The following is a 24417-nucleotide window of genomic DNA, read 5'->3' as shown; positions in this document are numbered from 1 at the left end:
TGCTGAAGAAAAAGAAAAAATAGCCCTCAGTTGTGAAGGTGATTAAGCACATTGTGTATGTCTGAGCACACATTATTTGTTTTTCTGTGTGACAAGAGAAGTCACCCTCTCAAACCAGTGTTGATTATCTGCATGTTGGTGCATCTGTATGCACCTGCAACAAAGAATATTCTTCTAGAACATTGTTTAGTAAGTTCTGTGGCTTGAGAAAATATAAGTAATATTCCTGAGCCAAAAGTTGCAAGTTTGACAAAACTCTGGCTTTTCATGACCCTACCAGCAGTGCTGCTTAACCTGGCGGCCCCAGTTCTGCCACTCTGATGGAATTTTCTTGAACATGAAAGCCCACAGGACAAACCTTCAAGGGAAATTTCACAGAAGAGGGCAGCCTCTGCCCTGTTGCTTTTTAACTCAGCAGCTTGCAGGGCTGAGAGTAAAAGGTGGAAAGGGAGCTGAAGCTACAATGCTTTTTCACATTATCTTACAGTGATGCCTTTTCCTGGTATTAAAAATTAAGAGCCAGACACAGTTAAGAGAAAAAGGGTTTTTACTTCAGTATTTAGTAAGGATCCTTATGGTGCACCACTTCATCAAGGTGGAATGCACCAAAATGCACCCACATGATATATCGTGTATGCCATTTTATAGACCTTGCAAATTAGCATATCTAACAAAGATTCCTCAATGAGAGGCTTGAATGAATAGCGTGATATCACCCCATCCTGAGGAATTCCCCCCTGGATGGGCCTAATCTTAGTTTACAGGATGTGTTCTAGAAAGGACCTTGGTTTCTCAGGATAGCGTAGGGCTTTCTGGCCCCCAGCTGTGAGGCCTCCAGGATGTTTGGTCTCCTGGCTTAACAGAATATTAGAACTATGCTAAGTTATTGGACTTAAGGAATTACAAGTATGCATGCTAAGAGGGCTGAGGATACATAAAAGCTATATAAAAAGCATATATATAAGGTATATAAAAGAAAAGGCAAAAAATCATCATGGCATCAACATTAAGCTCCCTTCTGCAGGGAGCTGCCCAGGCTGCTGAGCGCTCTGTGGAGCCTGCTGAGGGGAGTGACTGGACTTGTGTTGGGAAACAGAAGGCCACCTCTCCTTCTCACAGCAGGATCTTTCCCAGTGCTGACAGGAGCCCATTAGGACTGAGCAGTTGTCAGGGAACAGAATGGCCCAACATTAACACATTCTCCTACTGCACCTCCTGCTAATGGGAAGCTATTGCAGGGACAGGTCAGCAGCTGTGGGCAGTCCACAGCTTATCCCCTGGATCTCTGCACTGGCACCTCCACAGCCAGGACAAGAACTGATGTGGCCGTGCACAAGTAACAGCCCAAACAAGGGCTTGGAAAGAAGTTCCCCTTTTTGTGGCCGCTCTCCGCACTGGAGCTCCACCGGGGCTGGACAGGAGCTCACAGCCAAGCTGACCCAGCTCGGGACAGACTGCGGGAGGGAGGAAGGCGAGCATGGCAGGCGCCCCCGAGGCCGCTGTCACACAGGGTTACGTCTCCTTCCTCTCATTTCAGAGCACAGAGCCCCGGGCACGGAGCAGCTCCGCCGGCTTCTCCCGCACTTGCCCACGGCACCCTCCCCGCACACCTTCCACGGATGCCTGGGACCCTTAATCCTCTCCCTGCCCTGCGTTCCCGGGACTCCATCCCCTGCCCGCCCACCTCCCCTCAGCGCCCCTCGCAGAGCCCCCGCGCACCCCCCTCCTCTCCGCGGAACCGTGACGCCCTCCGGGGGCTCCACCACCCCTTTTCCCCAGCGTTCCCACCTCTCTGCCCGGTACGCCCCGGACTCCCCAACCCGGATCCGCGGCGTTTCCCTTCCGGGCCACGGCACCTCCGCCCGCCCCGCCCCGCCCCGCTCCCCTCACGCAGCGCCCGGCGCTGAGAATTACGTGTGGCTGTAAGCTGCTGTGCGTTTGAATATCTGTATGTGTGTGGCTGTAAGAGTGACACCGGGTGTCTGTTTCTCAACAGGCATGCTGGTTTTTAAAGTATCTCTCGTATTCCCAAGTGAAGACAATGACGATGGTTGAAAATCTTGTCGGTGCTTGCTACACCAACCCACAAGTTACTGAGGGAGCTGGGAGGGCTCGGCCTGGAGAAAAGGAGGCGGAGGGGGATTTTACAGCTACAACTCCCCGACAGGAGTAGCCAGGTGGGGGTCAGCCTCTTCTCCCAGGTTACAAGTGACAGGACGAGAGCAAACGTCCTCAAGTTGTGCCAGGGAAAGTTTAGATTGGATATTAGGAAACGTGTTCATGGAAAGAGTTTTATTGGGACAGGCAGTCCAGGGAGTCACCATCCTTGGAAGTGTTAAGAAAACCCTGATGCGTAGCACTTGGGGACATGGGTTGTTTGTGGGCTTGACAGTGTTGGGTTAATGACTGAACTCAGTGGTCTTGGAGGTCTTCCCCAACCTTCACTACTGGGTGTCAGTCAAAACTGAATGTGTGTGATTAAAAGGGAGGAAGGCTATGCCAGTTTCAGAGTGAAGGTGACATAAGCGACAAGAGACCCCAAAGCTTCGTCACTGAGGTGGGGAGGCCCCTCTGCAGATCCCTGCACACACAGGGTCACCTATGACAGCTGCCCTGCAGCACATCTTGGCTGCTCTTGACTCCATGGATGGAGACTCCACAACCCCTCCAGGCAACCTGTACCGGGTTGGCGTTTAAAGCAGAAAACTACCATGAAAGAAAAAGAATAAATCTTTCACACTGGTTTGGCTGTATAAGAACTAACACAGTTCCCAACCCAAACAGACAACACCAGCCATGGGGGTGTTTCCTCAGGGTCCTTCTGCAGATGGTGGCCACGGCAACCACCTTGACGGTCCATTTGGGTCTACTCTGCCCCGTGCCAGCTCCCCACCACCCCCACAATGGGAAGAGTGGTTCATAGGACTGCTGTTGGCTCACACTCCGTGCCACCCAAAGGTGCCTGCTCCAGCAGAGCTTACATGCTCCACAGACGCACCTCTGGGAACAGCCTCCACAGGAGATGGAGAGTCAGCTCTGGGTGAAGTGGCTCTCTGCAGCAGAAGAAATGCATTGCATGATCTCATGGGGTTTTGCCTTCTTGTCTTGAAGTGAAAATACGTGTCCACTATTCTCATTTTCTAGAGGGGGACTGCAAAAGGACACCTGAGTTTGTGCTTGAGGGGAACAGTCAATTCTGTTCGATTTTCTTGTGTTTTGCTTCTGAAATAGTCAGCTCAAAAAAAAAAAAAAAAGTGTCCTCTGTCCCTAGTCCTTGACTCCAGAGGTAGCAGCATCTTCCAGAGAGCTTCTGTTAATTTAGGAGCCTGTCCTTTCAGCTCCTTTGCTAGGGCTCCGCATTTATCTGTGCTGCACAGCAATTATACTGATTTAGGCTGTGCAGTTTCACATTTCAGGTTTTCTGCCTAGAGGGTATCTTTGAAGCAGATCTTTGTCTTTCAGGGAGAAATTAGTCTGCCTTTTGTTACTGTGCCTTCTCCTTTATGTCTTCCTGTTCTTATGCTTCAGAGTACCTCAGTGGACTGGCCCACGCACTGCCCTGACAGCCCCGGCCTTGGGTTACTTGTATTCTCCACATGCTTCCTTGATGCTCTTTGGAGAAAAAAGCCTTCCAGTGAAGGGCTGATCCTCCTTAGGGAAGAAATGGAGCAGGTGTGGAGGGCTGCTGCTCCTCGCACTCCAAGCCCTTATTTATTTTTACTCAGAAGAAAATTTTTCGTCATCTAGCAAGAAACAGAAAATACTCAAGTGCTGGTGTTTGCTGCTCCCCTGCCCTGGCTACTTTGGCAACCTTGCCCTTGGCCCCTGCACCTTCTTGGCCCTGGCATCCGTAGGAAAGCCAGGGTGTCAGCAGGTAGGGAGGAGCTGGTCTCGTTTCCCTGTCCCCAACTGGAGGCTGTCTTTTTTGGGTGCCACAGGAGGTACTTAAGATCCTCTGAGCCTGGCAAAGCAGCACGGCCACACCAGCACATGGCCCCACATGGTCCCCACTGCCAGCACTTCCCAGGGCTCCTTGCCCTCCCTCCCCAGCCCTGTGCAATGCTAATTAAAAAGTCAGAAACTCTGCATCGCCTTCTTCCAAGTGCACAGTCCTGGTTTTTGCATGGGCATGCGAGGATGTGACCCGAAGATTATATAATTAGAAGGCTTTTGTTATGCTTGCGTTTCAAATCAGTGATTAGCATGTGACAGTCCCATCCTGGGAAATGTCAAGCCACCATTGCTCTCCTCTCTCTCTCTCTCTCTCTCCTTTCTTGCACAGTGCTAATTCCCAACTCTAGCAACTGCCAGTGCTGAAGGATCTTCAACCAGCCTGGGGTAAGTTTAAAATGTATTTGGCTTGGGATGAAGAGTGGGGTTAATTATGCCATTTTTCATATTATTGGAAAAAACTAGAGCCATAACTGATTAATATTGTGTGTGCAGCACAAAAAATGATATTTAAAGTGTTTTGCATCTTCAGTGCCCACAGTTATTTTCAGCTGATTTCTTCTAAGACTCTGAATGGACATCTAGCTTCTTAGGGTGCTGGACAATCTTGTTAGGCTGCATTTATAGTGAGATCTCTAAAATACCAGTTTAAAAGGACCTTTTTTGCTCTCACCATTTAAGAGCTAAATTGAAGTATCATGCTGAATTGACTTATTTGGATGACAAGTGCATTAGAGTTAGATGGAGACAAAGTACAAGAATGATGAGAGTAAATAACTGATTTTTTGTTCTCTTTAGAGGACTGGGGGTTGTTCTCCAAGTGGGATATTTAAAACAGCCAGCAATCTCAGCCAGCAGGATTGAGACAGTCACCAGGAAGATCCCAAACATTTATTTAGGAAAACTGTGGATGCTTAACAATTGAACCAGCAAAAGTGCACACGGATTTCCCTGCACTATTACCCATGTCATGATTTCAGAAGCAGAATGGGACAGGAAGCCAAATAGTAACTGCTGTGCACCAAGGCTGGGCTGTAAATGCTTTACTGAACCTTGCCTGTTTGCATGCTGAATCTTGGTGTAGTCCCTCAGTCTTTTTGATCTGTGATCCTCTGCACAGCTGATTCTCTCCCCCAGTTGTGCCATTCCATGTGGGGGGAGCACTGGAAGGGGGAGCATGGTCACACAGATGCAGTGCAGGCTGCTGGACCTGCCTCCCCTCTCTGCACCATGCATGGCTTTGTGCAGGAAGCCCACTCTGGTGCTGCCTCAGTGGCACAGCTCACTGCAACCTCCCCGTCCGTCCATCCATCCATCCATCCATCCATCCCTTCTCCCTCGGGGATCTCACGGGAAGTGGGTGCTGGCCCAGGCTCTGTTAACAGCTTGGCTGCTGTGCTGGGCAGGAGGGGCTACAGTGCCAGCTGCTCATGCAAGGCCCCGGGGCAGGATTCTTTGCTGGTCACCAGTGGCCAGCAGCATGGCAATCACTAACAGCAGAGGTGGCTTTGGTTCTTAGGCTGAGCAGATTTGGCTGCTGGAGGGGAGGTAGAAACAAAAGGGGAAAATACATCCTTTTGCCATGATGGAGGAATCTGGTGGCTTTAAAACCTTCAAATTATTCTCTGGGCTTTGCTCTGGAGGTATTATTCTGACTAGATGAGAGCTGCAGGAGTGTAAATGAGTTTTAGTGCTCAGCTCTGAAGAAACAAACATGTCTTTGGCATTCCTTGTCCCTAAAGCAGGAGGGTCATGCGCTTGAAGGTAGGGCAAGACAGCCTGGGAATGGCTCCATGTGACTGGGCACCGAGCATGTCAGGTGGGGAGCTTGCAGAGGAACAGTAAGATCTCCTTGTTGATGAGGGAACTACCCTGTGGTGGGCTGGCACGCCTGGCAAACCTTGGATTTGCCACAGGTGGAGGCCTGGTAGTGGTTTAGAAAAGGAACTTCATGGAGGGCTTGCACTTGCTGCTGATGTGCACATGGATTCATGTATGTGCACACAGGGTGTGGGACTGCTCAGGACTGAGACAAAAACATGAAGGGGGAAATCCTCTCCAGCTTTTCACTGCCTCAAGGGGGCTGTAAAGAAGATGGAGTCCAGAATCTTCCCACCGGTGCACAGTGAAAGGTGATGCCTTAGGTTTTAACTTTTTATATTTTTCAAATCCTGTACTGCCTAGTGTATAACTCTGAAGTTTCTTGTGGCCTGTTAGCTGCTGTTCTCTCATGCTGGTTAGACATAACAAGCCTCTCCAAGCTTGCTCTCCAAGGACACCCAGATTGTCCTAGACCCCAAATGTATAAACTAAGAGGAGGGCAAACGTGGGGTAGTTACATCATTAACTGAAGTTTTAATTGGAAAATTAACCCTGATATGCAAATGAACCAAACTTAGGAAAGTGTGAAGAACTCGTGACTTGGGGTCCATCTTGGGAGTAGCCTCTGGACTCCCCAGGGTGTACCTTTGAAGGCCTTTCAAATAAATACCTACCTTTAGTCCCTTATTCTTGTCTAGTCTCTGGTTTTAGGTGGCCACTTCAAGCATCAAAGGGAGTGGGTACAAGCTGCAGCTAAGGGAAACCCTGACTGGGTGTAAGGAAAAATATTCCTCTTCAGGGTACTGGAGGGCCCAGAGTGGCTGTGAAGACTCCAGTATGGGAAATATCCAGACTTGAGCTGGACAGAGTCCTGAGGAAGTTGATCTAGTTTGACATTAATCTTGATTTGAGCAGGAAGTTGAACTAGAGCCATACAAGGGCTCCTGCTCACCTGGACTCTCTTGTGAGTTTAGGACTTGTCCTAAACTGCCAGCAGAGGTAGGATTTGACCAAGCACCCCACATCCAGGGTCTTAGGGCTAAACACCTATTCTATTTTCCAACCCCTTTTTGCACCCTTTAGGCACAAGCCAGAAACTGTTCAGCCGGCTCAGGCTGACCGAAATCCTGGTCCCTGGTGAGGACAGTGTTAACAGCTTCCCCACCCGCAGTCGGGGGGGAACAGAGAACAAACCTTGCCTCCAAACCAGGGCAACGTTCATGTTCTGTTCCAGTGATGAGGAAGGACTGATCAGTTTTGCTCCTTATATTCAGCAATTCAGAAGAACCAGGGGGAGAGAGGCGATGTTACATATTCTCCGAGTACAGCAGTGAGCCCTAAATGTGCAAAGTAGCCAATGTTAATGCAATTATTTAATGTGACAAAGAACCAAGGGGTAACTCAGGAAATTGCAGGCTGCAGATAGAGGACACACAAAGACAGTTACTCTGGTAAAACAGGTAAGATTTTCTGGACCCACTTAACCAAGGTCAACCTACTTTGCAGTGCAGTCAGATAGCAAAACTCCTGGTTTGCCTGGAGCAGGAGGGGATGGCGGCATCCCCGGTGTCCCAGTTTCAAAGACTCACTCCTGAGCTCTGCACAGGACACAACCTGTGCTTAGACATGTCCTTAACAGAATAGGCAAAAACATGCTAAAAATAAATAAATAAATAAAAGTCCAGCAAAAAGCTGTTTTCATTGTTTTCAGGGAAAACAGAGGAAGTTCATGTTTCTTTCATATCTGTTTTGTCTTTCCTATTTGTTCCTCTTCTGCCAGCATTGCAAAAGCAATTCTGAATTTTAAAACCAGTTCTCTGTTAAGCACACTAGTCCTAGTTCAACAGCCCAATAACAAAAGCCTCAGGAATTTTCTATGGTGCTGACAAATTTAAATTGGAAGCAAAGTTTTAACAACTTTACTACTGAAGTTGAATTTATAAGTCTGTTTTGCTCAGAGACACACACTTAAGTACCTTTTCCTCAAAACTTCTAGAGAGGAGATTTAGCTGCTTTAAAAACAACTAACATTCTTGTCATTCTCTGGAATACCTAATACCAGAAAAAGAGAAATCTCTTTTTTTTTTTTTTTTTTTTTTTTCTGCTGAAGAAGGCCGGAGCACAGCGCATAGAGGGAGAGGCTGAGTGAGTTGGGTTTGTCCAGCTTGGGGAAAGGAAGGCTGGGAGACTTCTGTAGCCACCTCAACTACTTAATAGGGGTTGTAGTCCTGACAGCCAGGCTTTTCTCACAGACACAGTGAAAGGATAAATGGCCATGGGCACAAACTCCAACAAAAGAAACCTTGATTGGCCATAAGGAAAAAATTCTTCCTCATAGGAGCAGTACAGCCCCGGGATGCAGGCGCAGAAAGGTTGAGAATTCCCTAGCCTGGGACATACTTAGTCCTTGACTAGATATGGCCCTGGGCAACCTGGTCTAGCTTTGAGTCAGATAACTCCAGAGGTCCCTGCCCATCTAAACTCTGTAATGACTCAAAGAGTCTTCAGAACAAAAAATATAACTGTTACACTATCAGCTGATTGAAAACAGATGTAACAAACTCTTAAGATTTATCTCACTGTAACCAGGCATTCACCTGGAACCTTTCCCAGCCTATTTGTACAAAGCCCACTTCAAAGGTCCCTTCGCCTTTGCTCAGGTTTTCCACATGCCTCACCAAGGGATCCTCTGTCCTGAGAAGTCAGTGGATCTTCTTAGCAAGTGATCTTATAAACAGCTCTCTTACAGATAAGTTTATCTTTTCATTAACCCTCAATCTGAAGAAGATGCTTAAACCCACGTCCCTCCAGCACTGTGCTGGAAGCTTTTCAGTCCACACAACACCCTCAGCAAGAGGCCAACTGGGTATTCTGTGGCACTGATAGTGACACCACCCTCCTCCACTGGGAATTCCACACTCAAAAGCTCTCAGGTTTAATGTGTGGGGCCCAAAGCTACACTGCTGACTGCACCTGCTTCTGCTCTGATTTCCAGCAGCCACCCAGGACTCTTGCATATTTTGCACCTCTCCCATCTGTTTAACGCTATGTGCTTTTCTCTGTGCCTACTTCCCTGAAAGCATCACCCCAGACTTGTCTGAACCACCAGAGCCCTCTTGGCAGAGCTGTGCCAGCAGAGTTCTCTGCCATAATTACGCTGGCCACTCCAGTCCTGTTACCAAAGTTAAGGCTGACTCACATCAGCCTTTGGCATAGCTATGTCCGGCAGGAATGAAGGTAGGAGGTTATTCTAGAGTCTTAAATCACATTTAGTTTCCTAGTAAGGTTGGATGAAAGCAGACTTGAAGCAAACCCTGGGAAGGCGAAATGTGGATGTGGGGCAGGGCCCATGCTGATAAGAGAAGTGTGAGCTGGTACAATCCATTTTTCTGTGTCTCTGCCCATGTCATTAATCAGGCATCAAGGTCCTAATCCCAATACCAGGTGAGTGATGAGGGGCTTTACCTCAGGATTGGCACAGCATCATGCCCTGTTGTCCCTGGTTCTCAGAGAGGCCACACCTCCGCACATCGAGGTGCCTTGCAGCACTCCTGTGTCTCCCAGTCAGGAAGGCAATGGACAGAGAAAGCAGGCACAGCAGGACAAGTGCCTCCTAAAGTGCTGGCAGAATTGTGCAGGAGCATTCTGAAGGCAGTATCACTGTGGCCCAAACACAGGTCTGAAGCACATTTTGGGTGACTGGTTGCATAGCAAAAAGCTGGCTCTTTGATGCAGAACACCCATGCAAGATGTTCATGTGCTGTTCAAACTACAGCATATTTTGAGTCAGTTCATACAGGAAGTATCTTGCTGAGAAAACAGTCTCTGTGGGATTACATAGAACCTTTTAGTCACCTGTCCATGGAAGCACAAATGGCCATGGGCTGGGAGGGAAGTGTTTGTACCAGCGTCCGCTCTGTGGAGGCACTGTGAACCCAAACAGATCTTTAGGATGCTTCATTCTCTCTTAAATCCCTCCTCCTTTCTCTGTTGTCTGAACTTCGAGCAGCTCTGCTCAATAAACCCTTTCTGCATCTTTCTGCACTCAGGGTTCAGATCAGCTGACCCCCCCCCAGGGCTCACATGTGGGCAGCTCTAAGCCATGGGATGTTCCCAGTGACCAGCCAGAGCCCTCCAGAGTGAGGACAGGAGTCCCTGCGAGGACGCACACCCCATAGCAGCCATGGACTCAAACAAACACGAAGGTAAAGCATCCTCTTATTTCACTTCTTGCTAGTATGAAAGACAGCAAGGGAGAAATGTGCTCTCATAGGACCTGTCTGCTGGCCAGCAGCCAGCTCCCTGAGAGCACCTCTCAGCCATGGCATGGCAGCTGTGGGCAAATGTTCAGTACTTTCAGTTTCTTAGAAATATCTGGGGGTTGACATTTTTATCTCTTATTTTAGAACCATCTCCCTCTCCTCTCTGGAAAATACTCCTGTAACATATGTGACGTCCACTGTGGGAAGTCATTCCTTTTCTTGCCTCTTGTGCCCCACTTCTGCCTTAGGATGTAGAGACTTCTAACTGTCCAAAGCTGTGTTTTACGTGAGGGTGCTGTGACGAGGATCTGCTTCTCTCCCCCATGTGCTTTGTAGTGAGGGGTTCTTGTTCGTGTCAGTGTCACAACCCAGATATCTGCACCTGTCCCAGTCTTGCAAGCACCAAGACGTATCCAGGCCACATTGCTTGCATGCAATCAGTCCTTGCTAAGGCTCGCTGCACTTCTAGAAAGTCTGCAAAGCTCAAATCCAGGGGTTTAGTGGTTACTGACTTCTTTCAGAGGAATGTGGTACTTGCTTTCCACCCCAAACCACTTGCACTGTGCTCTGCCTTGCCACCTCAGAGACACTGTGTCCATATGGTGAGGAACTCTTGAAACTATGAGCAGGGGGAGAAGCTGTAGGAGCGTCCACAGCTGTCAGCTCAGGAGAGAGACTGGACCACCTCTTTCCTTCTTAAAAGATGCTTGGTGGTGCCACTATTCATGGCATAGTTAACAGAAAAGTTAATTTCCCTATTATTATTATGATTATTCTAATTTAATGAAATTAGGTCTGTGTACCTAGGCCCTTGCACTACAGCAGGCTGAAAAGGAAATTAACTCAGGGATTTTTTCCAATTAATTGGTATGCCCTCATAGGCTGTAGATGTTCACTGCAGAAATTGGGAGATTACCACAAACTCCCTCGTTTCCCACAGTGAGACTGAGAGGAGCCTCCTCTGCTTCAGCTCTTTGCAGCAACTTTATAGAAAGGATCTGGGTTTTGACTGGGTACATTCAGAGAGTGCTCATGGCAAAGGTGGGAGGTAAAGTCACAGTAGCAGTGATCCTCTCCCCGGTTCTGGTCTTGCTCAAGAGCAGTTCCTTGCTGTGAGTATATCCAAGGACATTACAGACTGATCTGCAATCAAATCCACATGAAAGATCCCTACAGACTTTTGCAGGACATCGGTCAGGCCCTCTGTGTTATATATCAGATTGAAAGACACCCAAAGAAAATGTGAGGAGGCTCTTCCTTGTTCTGTCCCCATCTATGCTTCTACCTGACACCTCCAGTCCTTCACACAGCTCAGCATTCAATACACCCACCCATGTTGTAAAAACAGCATCTCCTTGTCCTGCCAGCACTGGGTTTGTGTTGTACTATTAATTCAGAAACATGTCCTCTTGCTCTTTTTGGGTCAGTCCTTACTATCCCACAGCAAGAGCCCAACAGGACAGGCATGGGCCTCAGTTTCCATGATTCAGGAGGGTCACTGTACACACAGGCTGTCTTTTCAGGCCTCGGCTCCAGGCATCATGAGAAAGCTTCAGGCCAGTGGTCGGTTTCTAAATCTTGCGGTTGCAGAGAAAATCTGAAACAAAAGACACAGAAGGGCCAAAGCTGAAGATGAAAAACACCTGTAATTTAAAAGTTGAAATGTGGGACTTGGTGCAGGCTGGCTGATGAGCTCTGACCCCAAACAGCTGGCAGTTTGGAGTCACAGTTACTTCTCCCAATCAGCCTGCTGCTTCTTGTTTTCCCTAGGAGGAAGCATGAGAGGGTATTCCCCAGAGGGTCAGTGTCTAACCCAGCTACCCAACCCCACAGCTGAGAGAGCCACTAGCACAGGCAGGAAATGGCACATGGGCAGAGAGGAGCACACAGCCTCTCTGCCTCTCTCTTCTGCAAGTCATCAGGGAATTTGCTCAAGTTCCTCTGAATCAGGACAAATCCTAGAGACCAGAACAGGGCCATTTCATAGGTGTCCTTGCTGGTAACCCACATTCCCCCTCAGGGGTAAAGAAATCAGAATGGAGCTATGCCTTGTATAGCTCTGACTTCCAGGCTTCAACTTTCCACTGTCTGACTGTGCAGAGTCCTCCCTGCATGCTTTTCCAGCCTCTACAGGATTGAATTTCTGTGGTCCTAAAGGCCCGGGTTGGAAAGGCACCGAGCATCTGCAGCCAGCATGGAAAGAAGGAGCTTGGCTTCTCCTGGAGTTGGGCATGGGGTTACTGGCCATGTCTGTGACTTAACAGCAGAGATGAGTGAGGCAAATCCTTGGAGGCAAGAGAAAACCCATCTCATGAAGTGGCATTCCCAAGAGGAGGCAATCCAGACAAGGAACAGAGTAGCATGGTGTTTTCTGGGAGTGAGGTCCAGCCAGGGAGCCTGATGGAGGGAATAAAATGATGGCCATTGGACTGCAATTCCCTCAAAGTGTAATGGCAGCACAACCAGCAGTGATTTCTGTTGGACAGCTGAAGGTTTCTGCACAAGACAGTTGGACTACATGACCTTAAAAAGGTCCCTTCCAACTCAAATGATTCCATGATTCTAGGATTAATGCCTAGAAATAGTGTCCAAAATACTTCTGCAAAATAATATCATTTCCTCCATGAGCTAAGTCTGTTTCAGAAATGTTAAGCTGTAGAAGATCCAGTGGGATCACCATACCACAAACCCCCAGGAATGACGAAACCAATGAAAAGGTGTAATTTTGTGGGGTTAGAAAAGTCATGATTACTGCTCGGACTGCATTGTGACAAAATAGAACTTAAAATATACAGATAAGGTATTTTGCCTTTTGTGGAGATAATAGAAATATGTACAGATATAGTAGAGGATAAAATTGACTGTTTCAGTAGAGAAACAGATCAATAATGCTTTAGGACAAAAAAAAATCTGTTACCTAAGGCTGGTACACAGAACTAAACTTCACAGGGAGCAATTTAATCCTAATTGCACATACAAGTTTTCTCACTTCCTTGCATGGATCAACTCTGGCCAGACACAGGACAGCAAATAAGGTGAATTTAACATCTGAATTTAGGTGAGTCATTCCTATTTTATAATTGCAGTTTATTTTACAAATGATACGGTGTTCAGACCTCCTAAAGTGAGACTTGAGTCCTTTAAAACTGATTTGTTCCTCAAGAGGGACTTCAAACCCTCTGCTCCAGTTATTTATAGCAGCCATTATAAGTCATTTTAATTGACTGAAGTTCTTTATTCCCACAGGAGGGACTGAAAGTGTGCCCGTGAGTACCCCTGCAACACAGATTTCCCAGGTAAAGATGAGAAAAATGCCCTAAATAACTCCAAGAGTTTAAAGAGTTACTAATATATAAACAGTAGTTAAAAAGCTAAATTAAGTTGAAGGAAAAATGTAGGCATTTACAAGGAACAAGGCAACCAAAATGTGCACACTGCATGGATAAATATCACACATCTTGGGCCTCATCTTAAAAGACCTTTCAGTAAAATTTCTCTTACAACCAGTTGTATTTAGATAGATGATTTGTGAGCTCAGCTAATTAAGCAACTGACATCATTAGCACCAATTAGAGAATGTCAATTCACTGGGCTGGAGGGAGATTTCATGACTGAGCTTTGATGAGCTTTCAGCAAACCTGATGAACTGTCCCAGGAGCAAGGATCTGTTGACTGACATGGGGCAGGGGTGTCTTCTGTGGGGCTTTGGGTTATCCTGGCAGCCTCCCAGCTCTTCAGACCATGGGGTGCTCTTGCCTGATAATCCAGACCAGCCAGAGTGTGAGTCTTTCTGCATGTCTTTGTGTGGCCTCCCAGCCAGAAGCTTGGAAACCCTGGTGATCAGTTCCTCCTGAGCTCTGCAGCCTGTCTTTGGGCTGACATTCTTGCTGCAATTGGATGCCACAGATGCTGTAAGGTTGTCTATTACCACAGCCCAGGGAGTATCCCTTCTGTAAGATGCAGTTTCAGCCTTTCCACATTGATGTTTCCTACGCATTTCCAGTCTGCAGGAAATGTGACAGCGTTTTAAGCACTTTAATCCCTGGTCTGGTTCAATATGGAACTGTAATCTGAAAGAGGAAACATACCCCTGAAGTGGAAATCCAGACTATTTGAGACCTCCCTTGTCACCATTGCAAAACTAATGTCCATAATGGCTTGCAAGTGCACCATGGCAAGTGGAGAAGGCACTGCTTTCCATGAACTACCCAGCACTTCTCTTGTCTCCTCCTCTTTTCCCATGCAGGCAGCTCTAAGCAGGAGCTGTGGCTGGGTTGCTGAAGGGCCCAGCACAGTGGATCCAACATGCATGTGGCACCGTGTGCTGGAAACACCATGCACACATGTTGCTTTCCAGCTGACACGTGGGTACCTTAATGAATCCTTAAATGTCAGTCACCTGCTGGCTCTTCCCTTCTGCTTCAGCAAAGGCACTATGGACAATGCAGTTACCAAAAGGGACTGCACAGATGTGGAACAAGGGCTGATAAGTACTTGCAGCCCCCTTTAAGTACCTTCATTGTTCTCTTGTGTACTTACTCTGCTGCTCTGACTGTATTCCTACCATCCTTGCCTAGGAATATATATGCTGGATATACTCCTAGGGACAGGTTCTTTACCACTGTAAATCACTGCAGCTCTGCTGCTTTCCTGCTACGAGGCACTGCAAGCCTTCCTAATGCTTGGCTGTAGAAATGCCGCCCTTAAATACAGGAGTTAGTAACTGTTCTAAAAATTAGTTGTTTCCTGGTAAAAGCATGCATCATGCAACTCAGAAAAATCAGATCCAGGGCTTGTGGCAAACACTGGACTTTGTGCCAGATTGGTTTCAAGCAGTGTCCTCAGGCAGCCCTCTTCTGAGAGACGCAATGTCTATTTACTTCTTCAGACCAGTCCCAAAATATGTGCAAAATAATGGACAGTAGATAGGCTGGGGGAAGTAACACAGACAGTACTTCATGGCCACAGGTAGTTTTACTCTTTTCAAGGATATATTTGGAATAGCAGAATTGTTCTGTGCAGTATTCCTTTATCATGAGCCTGTTTTCTACTGGTCTTGACAGGCTTCAGCTCAAGGTCCCAGACAGCAGGTCCTGTCCTAGTATAAGGACTTAGGCAGCTGCCAAGGGTGGCAGATGCAAATGGCCATCCCTGTGGAGACAGAGGCCTGGACAGCCTGGTCAGTGCTGGGGGAAACCTGTGGGGACACAGGTCCTCAGGAAAGCAAGGGCTCCCTCTCATCCTTTTAGTGGCAGCCAGGGCAGTGACCTAGCTCACCAAGGCTCTGCTGCCCTCTTTCCATCCCACTCCTTCCTTCCATAAACCATCTCCATCTGCTGGCCGCAACCATCTTCCCTAGGCTGCCTCAAAGCCTGAACAAAATTTAGGCTGCAAGAACAGTCGTTATCTTTTACAAATGTCTCAGATTGCTGACACCCGCCAAGAGATGGAGGAGACTGCAGTTTTGCTGCCTCTGATCCGGGAAGCAGCACCAGTCCTGTGCACCCTTTGTGAACAGCATGGTTTTTCCACACAGAGCTGAAAAACATCAGGGCAGCAGGTGAAATGGGAGTCGTGGGACCCAAGAAAGACATAACCTACCATAGGCACATGGCACTGGATGCCTCACTGCTTTGCTTTGTTGGGTTTGAGGGCCCCACTCCAAAGGCAGACAGGCACTGAAATCTGCATCTGGTACTAAATTATTTAGGTACCTAAATCCCTTTTATGAATAGTTCTTGGACAGGTTCTAAGGACTCCCTATGACTGTGCAGATTAATTTATCCTCTAGGCATTAGCTCAGTTTAAGTTGTTCTTTCTTAAATTCCACAACTTAAGTGTTAAGGTATATTTTTACTCCCATGAATAAGTGAGCCAGGGCAACACATTACAGTTTAACTGTTGCTGTATTATAAAATCTGTCTTTTTTGGTATGTGTTGCACTTAGAAACTTTAGAAACACAGAGTTGTCTTCAGAGGGTCACAAACCTGTGAAGTACCTCTCTGGTCCTGTAGGCATAAGCCATCCCTGTGCAGACAGAGCCCTGTCACTTGGGCAAGACATGGGCAGGGCCTGATACTTCAATGGCTTCCATCTGTTTTAACAGCTTATGGGATTTAAAGGATGGTTTTCTAAAGCTTGCTTTTAGAAATGAGCTCAAACTAAAATCCATAGCTACACTATGCTTGGCAGGACTTTAAAGATAACATGCTGTTCCTGCACCACTTCACTTGATTTTGGATCAACCCTGCATCCAATGCAACAAGAATGTATTTCCTTTCTATGCTAACCTTTACCTGCTCAGGGTTTCAGCACTTCTTGTTCAATCATCCGAGCCCTGTGGCTGGTTGGTGTTTCTGGCTGCATTCATCCATCAAGCAGCAACACAAGGATGCATTTCAGTGTCTGAAATAGCCACTGCAAGCTGCATGGGGCTGAGGAAGGATATATGGGGCAGGACAGACTCAGGCCAGGCTCTGGAGCACTGAGATGGACACACAAAGAAACTAAGCTAGCACTGTCACTGCAAAAGCAGAGATTGGTCAGCAGCAAATCCCAAAATAACACTGTCTGCTCTTAGATGCAGAGGATATTTTGTCCAGCCTCTAATCCGAATCTTTCTTTTTGTTGTCTGAACTCTGCTTTCATAGAGCATTTCAGTGCACGTGGAGACCAAAGTCTCTGCAATGGTCCATTTTTGCTGATGCCTTGCAAGTTCTTAGTCTGAAACCTCAAGATCAGCAATGATTCCCATCCCCATACCCTTCAAAGGATCTGTGTAGTTTATCCCCTTTCTGGAAGCATCCAAGGAGGAGATGGCCATGCTTGTGGGCAGATTTTGGGCTTATTCTCCCCAGATATTGTTATCTCCAGGACCAGCTCCAGGACTGCTCCACTGCTAGCAGGACTTGGGGCTGTGATATCTCCATCATGAAGCAGATCTCTAAAATGGATAGCATAGGAGAGAATGGAATAGCACATTCCAGTTGGAAGGGACAGATCTGATGAATCAACCCTTTTTACCTGGAGGGCAGTGTGTGATGCCCAGCCCTGATGCAGCCTGGCAGACAGACTGTGCCTTGGTACCACGTCAGCTCAGGGGGAAGTGTGTCAAGCACCTGTGAGCAGGGATGGGAATATTATCATTTCGCACAGTCGCAGTACTTTATAACCCTCCCTCCCCCTTCTCCAGGCACGTATGTTAGGATGTCTGATGATGCCACGACCATCTGGGCTGAGGTATCAGAAGCAGTGTGGTCACTGTCTGCCCTAAGCAGCCCCTCTGACCCTTCAGGCTACACTCACAGGTCAGGGTGACAATGTGGCCAGGAGGGGTGGGGGAAAGGGTTGAGCCAAGGGGTCTGGAGCTCCAGCTGGCTTGGGGACTCAGGGTTGTCATCTTGATGAGGGAAGATGTCCTCAGCCTCCTGCTCCCATCTACCCTGTCCTAGTGCCTGTGGTTCCTGTCAGTCCCACTCCTCCTACCCAGGCACTCTGGAAATGTGTGTCCAGCCAGATCAGAGTGGGGGCTGTGGGGTGAGCGCTGGGGTAGGAGTGGGGATGGCAGGCAGACATCCTCTGTAAAGACACTGCCAGTGTCCACCAGAGGAGGCTGGTGCATGCCATTGCCCCGAGGTATCGGAAGCCATCTCTGCTCCATTTGCAGGACTCAAGCGCCTGAGTTCCCGGGGTGGCTCTCCGCTTACCACCAGTGCTCCCGTTTTGGACTCAGTTTATAACCAGATGTTAGGCCGAATTTCTGTTGTAAAGGTAAAAACCTCTGTACTGAAGCGCCTTGGGCCGCGAGCTCGCTGTGGGCTTTGTGCAGGCGGGACGAGCGCCTCGCTCACAGCGCTGGGGGCAGAGTTCAGGGTCACCAGCCCGAGCTGCTCCCAAGAGGGTATTCCCTGCTTAGCCCTCTGCCAGTCGCTGATCCCCCCTCACTGCCCACCTCCACACCTGCCTTGTCTGCTTGCTCTGCCAGCCTGGCTTGCCCCAGTCCATCTCCTGCTTCACCTGGCTATCACTGGCTGTCTCCAGCTTAGGTGGTGAGCTCTTCCAGCAGCACCAGGGCATCTAGGGACAGAAAAAAAAAAGAGTGGGCACAGCATCACTGTATGCCAGGGGAAAACTTCCTGTTCCCTCTCCAGCACAAGTTAGAGCTGCCTCCTTCCATGGAAAGGGCCCATGACAAAGGACAGAGCTTCTCCACAGCCCTTGGAGAGTGAGGGGTTAGACCTGTGTGGGCAAAGTGCCAGCCCCACGAGCACATGTGGGAGGAGGACTTGCTCAAAACCAGACACTTTCTTGATTCCTCAGCTGCTTTGGAGATTAATAATCTGGCTGCTGTTATTGCAAGCCTTCTTGGCATGTTTCAGGCTGTCCTCCTACTACAGGCTGACAGGCTGCAAACTGCCAGGGAGCCTGGAAAAACTCAAAAAAGTTTTTAAAAAAAGTCTAAAAAAGGGGCGCACTGATTGCCCAAGACAAACGCCTCCTACTCTGTACGGAGGCTGCAGCAGGGGCCAAACCTCTCCCCATGTTTCCCAGCCATGAAAGGAGGAGGAGAAAGAGGACAGCACCTTACAGGATGGGTTACATGCAGCCTTTGTGCCAGCTGAGAGACCCTCGGGGACACAAACACCTGAGCCTGGGAGGAGGGACTGAACCCACTGTGTTTGTGGTTGCTGTAGTTGCAGGCATTAGCCTCTGAGCTGAAGGCGGGTTTCACAGAAGCAATGCAGGAGCTGTCACGGATCCAGCATGGAGAGTATGCCCTGGAAGAGAAGGTCAAGAGCTGCCGCTGTGCCATGGAAGAGAAGGTGGCTGAGATGAAGAATTCCCTCAACACGTTCAAGGTAGGAGTGTGACCTGTGGGAAGGCTGCATACATTCCATGTGAGCTTGTGTGGCAGAGGGAAGCATTTCCCTGCCTCCATCAATACTTCCTGTTTGCAAAGAAAAGGAGCAGGCAATTGTTTTGGATACACCTGGGATACTTCCTTTGGCTTTGGGTCTCCCCTGACTGCTCCAGCCCGAAAGTAACCCATACTCTGGCCTATTGAGCCTTCTTGACTGGCCATGAGGCAGTGCTGGGAGCTAACCTGGGCACAAGCAGCCCTTGCTCTAGGCTGCACATGCCATGGGTTTATGGCCTGTTCAGGGGCTACTGCTGGGCCACTGTCCTGCACCTCTCCTGGGTCAGGTCTCCTGCGTTTCCTGCAGGAACCAGAGCCACTGGGGAGCAACAAATTAACACAAAACCCTAAAGCCTTTTGAAGTCGCATTTCCACATGGCTGGGAGGAAGTGCTGCCTGGTTTGATCTGGCCCAAGAGGATAAAGACAAAGGGCTAGAGAGACAGCCTAGCAAGAAGGCTTGATGCACACTTTGGTCCAGCCAGCATCTCCATGCAGAAACTGGATGACTGCCTGTGACGAGGCAGGCAGAGGAACTCTTTTATTGTTTTTCTTGCAAACTTTCCCCATGGGGTTTTGCTGAGTCAATAATACCTTGTGAAGTTAAAGAGGGCTGCTTACTGGAAAAGCCCATTACTAACCCTGTGACAGGGAGACAGATGGCACCAGGCAAAAGGAGCCCCTGGTGCCAGATGAGCAAGGGAGACAAACAGGGTGAGGGCATCATGGAAGAGGTCTCAGAGCAACCAGACACAGGGTTATCCAGGATATTGTCGTAGGGGAAAAGAGATTTAAAATACAGATGCAAAGAATTATGCAAGCAACAGAAGGGGCAAAGGCTGCTCTTCCTCTGCCCCATGCCCATGTTGGCTATTCAAATGCTGAGCTCCCAGTGAAGCCACCTCCTTGCTTGGGGGAAATCCCTTGGTTTACATGAAACTCTTGAGTATTTCTCCTCAACCCTGCTGCTCACGTTTATGAAACCTGCAGGAACTTCGTGCATCAGAGCTCTACATCTGAGTAAGGCTTGTCTGAAAGTGCCTGAGGGAGGATGGACAGGGAGGATATGGAGGGCCTCATTTCCTTAGGAAACCAGGCTAAAAGGGCAGATCCAAGGCCTGATTGGCAAAATCTTATGCATGTGAGTGCTCACACTGGGATCTGAACCAAGTGCAACATGTGAATACACATGCTGGAAAACTGCAGAGGGAAATGTGATCCCTAAGGTCCACCTCCAAATGCCATTAAGGGCAGGAGTCCTCCCAGTGCTTTCAGCTGGTAGTGGATGAAGCTCTGAGTCTCTGATCTCCCATCAGTGCCTTGAGCATGTGGCACCACGCTGGCTCGGGTGAGTTGCCTGTAGAATTAAGGATCACCATGGCATGCCATGTTGTGCATGGCACGTGTGACACATCCTGGACTTGCAAAGGAAGAGTGTCTGATCACAGAGCCACTCCCCAGAGCACCCTGAAGCACCTTTAGTGCACACCAGCCAGCATTCAGAGCTGTGCCACGAAAGCCTGATGGGCACCCTGGGAATGCTGTGCTTTTGCCTGTTTCTCAGGAGGAGCTCAGCGATGCAAAGTCAATGATTGAAGAAATCAGTGCCAAGCAGGAGGAAATGCAACAGAAAATTGAGCAGCTGCAGCAAGAGAAGCGCCGGGAATCACGGAAAATGAAAGCTAAGTAAGGGCCCAAACTCCAAGGTGCTGAAAATGCTAATTAGCAGTGGTGTCCATTTTGTTCATTTCTGTATAGCATAATTTCTTAATTGTTCTCCTGGCTGGACATGTGTATCAACCCTGATTATGACCAGAAATGCTTCAGTTCACCCTGGGCTTTTAGACACACACCCCACAGAGCAAAGACAGAAGAAAAATGCTAGCACCTCACTGTGATTCCAACAACAAAACAGCCCCCAGCAGCTCCCTGGAAAACCAGGGCCTGGTGGAACACACAGACCCACTAAAAGCATGTTGGGGCACTAACACTGTTGAAAGTCAGAAGCCCCCACCATTCAGACAACAGCACTGCAATGTCCCCTTCCTTGCTTGCAGGACTCAGTGGGCTCCTGATGGTGCAGTCATGCTCTGTTTTCCTGTCACCAGCCTGTTCTTCTTTGAGCAGAGCCAGAGAATGTTTGCACACTGCTGGGCCACACTGATGCTGTGATGAAGCAGATGGTTGTCCAGCTTGGGCCTAATTAGCCTCCTTCTGAAAACAGAGTTTTGCTCATGAATCTATACAGCTGCCTTGATGCAAACACTTTGCAAATCTAGGCTAGCCCCTCAGCTAATTAAGCTATTTAATTAGATGAAACATGCTCTGCAAAAGAATTGATCTGAAATAACCTTCTCCTATAGCCAGTGGAAGTTATTTCCAGAACATTGTTCATGAACTGCCAATTCCATCAAAGTCTCTGCTAGAGTTGTCCTATTTCTGACAGTATTGGCCACAAATGTAGTGTAGGAGCTTCAACTGTAGCATTCAGACTTTCCAACCACCTCCTTCTTTGTGCTTGTACAGAAGAGCACAGAAGGATGATCACGGGTCACAGACAGTGCCAACACCTCTCCAGGGCAGCCCATTTCGATCCATCAACCTCCCAGAACCTGTGCTGATGAGTGAAGATTTTACGAGTCTTTTACACAACGTGACTTACGAAAAAGGTAGGAAACAGAACAGGCAAATGCAGTGCCTTCCTCCCTCAGGAAAAAAGTCAGGAAAAGCTCACTAGGGTGACTTGGGTTTGGGAAGTATCTGCTTTGCAAACATTGTGTCAACAGCCATTTCTTGCCTCCTCCACGGAGAGGGATGCAGGCTGGATCTTCGTTCTTGTAGTGCCACTGGCACAGATACAGAACCAAATGGGGGCTCTTGATAAAAGTCCTGGGTTTGTTTCTGTGTGAGGGAGTGGGGCACAGGAAGGAGGAACACACCTTGATGAGGAAAACACTTGAAAGCTGGAATCAAAGAAAAGGTGATGGACCAGAGCCTTTCATTCTATAACTAAGTTTGGGGGTCTAAGCTGGTCTGTCACTCTCTTGCTGTTCAGATAGGAAGATATTAAAAATATATTCATTTTAAATGTCAGCAAAGGCAGAGATCAGATTTCCTAGCAAAACTGTGAAAGACTGGAGGATTTAACCCTACTGACAGGGCTTGGCAGGAAGCAGCCTGCTCTACAGTTGTCTTCTCCTGTTAAAGTTCCCTTTGTTTTTCAACAGTGTCTGACACCAGGATCATGCCCATGGGAGAAGGAGGTGTGAAAGTCATAGCAGGCCCAGGTAAGAAAATATCAAACATCAAAAGACAGGACAACGATTCAAAGAGAGTGCTTGCTTTACTGCACTGAAAAAATGCTTTCAGGGAAGGCATTTCACAGGGATGTCTTTCAGTCTGTCATATATCTCCATTTTCATACTTCAGTTGAGATGTGAGGGCAAACCTGTGTCCCTGAAGTGTCCTTGATGGTCAATGCCAAGGATTTGGCAGAGAAAGCCTTTCTGCTTTGCTTTCTCAGATTCTAAGTGCTTTTGCAGAAAGGAAGAATTGATGCTTCCTGATGTGACAAAGAATAGCGAGAGCACCATTTTTCCCCCTTGGGAAGAGATGGTCTTTCTTCTTCTCTAACCTATGTCTAACTTTGGATCTTATTTGGCCTGAAAATAAATGCTGGAAGAGTGCAAACCTTGTTCTGCTGAAGAGCTCACCAACTACCCTTCCTTTGTAAATTAACTCTACAAGGCTACAGCCCTTGTGAAGCACAAGGAATGCTCCAAATCCACCTTCCAGTGCTTCAAATGGATGGAAACACAGCTTAACTGCCTGCTGCAGCATAATCAGTCAGCTGAGATGTCAGAGTCCATAGACCTGTTTGTCATTGCAGGAGCAGGCATAGAGACAGATGACAGCCTCAAGCCTCCCCTGGCAACAGAGGGGCAGTCAAAAATGCATTTGCCATCAACAGTATGGAAGCAGCCCAAGGACACCAAGGACTGGGGAGATGAGTACATTTCCAAAGAGCAACCGGAGAGAGGGAAAGACATGGGCCAGAGCAGATACAGCTCAGCAGACAACATAATATGTGAACCCTCTTTGGCTGGTAAGGAGTAGAAAACTCTGGCTAGAGAGGCTCAAAGCTGTATCCATGCCTGGTGTGAGCTGGCTGGTGCTCAGCATCCATGGGAGACACAGACCAGTTTCTCCTGCTAGAGGGGAATCTCTCAGGGCCTCACACTCCAAGACCTCTGGCCTTTGTATTTGTTGGGCTGTGTGACTGACAGGACCACTCTGTACCCAGGACAGCCCTTCTCCTTCTCAAGACCTGTCAGGTTCAGAGTACTGAAGGGATTGCAGCAGTGTAGTTACTTAAGTGGGTGAAAAATACAACTTCTCATTCTGCAGGGATTCTTCAGGATGGGAAACCCTGATATGAGTTGTTTTGCCTTTGACTGCTTGTTTTGTTATTCTTAGAAAAATTCAGTATTCATAGGAAAAACACATTTGCTTTAGAGCTTTCTTAGCAAACTGTGGCTCTAGTCATGTCTGGGGCATGCTCTAGGATCAGGATGGGGTTTTACATTTTGGGGAAAGAAGACACAAAAAGATGAGACATTGATATCACTGTTAAACAAGTTTCTCCTTTCATGGTTCACTGTCAGTTCACCAGTCTAACATGCAGCTGTCCCTGAGGTCAGTATTCTCTTATTTTTAAACTTAACCATTATCTTCTGGAAGCCAAAAGGCAGAACATCGCTTTGGAGCTGCTGGAGTCAGAAAGGAAGTATGTCATCAACCTGTCCCTAATCCTGAAGATCAAGGCCACACTGCAAGGGCCAGATGTGAAAAGAAGCACCAAAGAGAGAAGGTATTTGATGTGCTCTCTGTCTTTTGGGGAGTTTTCTTCAGTCAATATTATTTCTGCATTATCCCCTCACATACTTTTCTTTCATCCACACAGAGATCTTTGAACACTTGGTTTATTTCTAGTTGAAAACTGGAGGCACTGGGAGGTTTTTGCAGTCATTAAAGACTTTCCTGCCTGTCCCTTGCATCTTGTCCACCATCTTCATTCTGATTCTGGGTGAAATCAACGTGAAGTGGCAGAAAGGCAGTAGCACATTTTGACCAGCTCTGCATCAGTGGATTGTCTCCTGAAAGGGCCTGACAAATGGGACAACACAGAAAGCTGGGGAGCTCTCCTTCAGGCTCTCAGTGGGATGGCTCAGGACCATGGTCCTGCATAATCAGCCACAGTAGCACTGCCTGGGGCTTTTTAGTGCTGCTAATTCTGCTCAGCTACTCAATGCATTGCAAAGCCAGCCTAAGAAGCCTTCAAAACACTTTATTAATAGCCAGCTGGAGAGGGTACTTGCAGCCAAAAAGACCCCCCGATGCAGCCAGTGCTCCAGCCACAGGAGTTAATAATACATGTGCAAGGCTGTGCTGACCACACAGGAATGC

At 48.0% G+C, this 24417-nt stretch overlaps 1 protein-coding gene across 7 annotated transcripts in view; it reads left to right on the top strand.

The window, feature by feature from the left end:
- The first annotated feature begins 3965 nt into the window (after positions 1–3965).
- Positions 3966–24417, top strand: part of ARHGEF33 (Rho guanine nucleotide exchange factor 33) — a 30746-nt gene continuing 10294 nt past the window's right edge. For 2 of the 7 annotated variants that reach the window (XM_017726691.1, XM_017726690.1), the window contains exons 1-9: positions 3967–4338; positions 9822–9977; positions 13281–13330; positions 18729–18893; positions 20516–20637; positions 21478–21620; positions 22179–22238; positions 22841–23056; positions 23692–23821. In XM_017726691.1, coding sequence (XP_017582180.1) covers positions 9956–9977; positions 13281–13330; positions 18729–18893; positions 20516–20637; positions 21478–21620; positions 22179–22238; positions 22841–23056; positions 23692–23821 — 908 coding nt within the window. In that variant the 5' untranslated portion in view covers positions 3967–4338; positions 9822–9955. Of the gene's footprint in view, positions 4339–9821; positions 9978–13280; positions 13331–17701; positions 17806–18728; positions 18894–20515; positions 20638–21477; positions 21621–22178; positions 22239–22840; positions 23057–23691; positions 23822–24417 lie in introns of those variants that run through there. The other 5 variants (XM_017726692.1, XM_017726693.1, XM_017726695.1 and 2 more) reach the window with 5 other exon arrangements.

Source organism: Corvus brachyrhynchos, unplaced genomic scaffold, assembly GCF_000691975.1.
Source record: "Corvus brachyrhynchos isolate BGI_N302 unplaced genomic scaffold, ASM69197v1 scaffold312, whole genome shotgun sequence".
Taxonomy (NCBI): Eukaryota; Metazoa; Chordata; class Aves; order Passeriformes; family Corvidae; genus Corvus; species Corvus brachyrhynchos.
The sequence above is the reverse complement of the archived record's forward strand: the minus strand, read 5'-3'. Positions and strand labels throughout refer to the sequence as shown.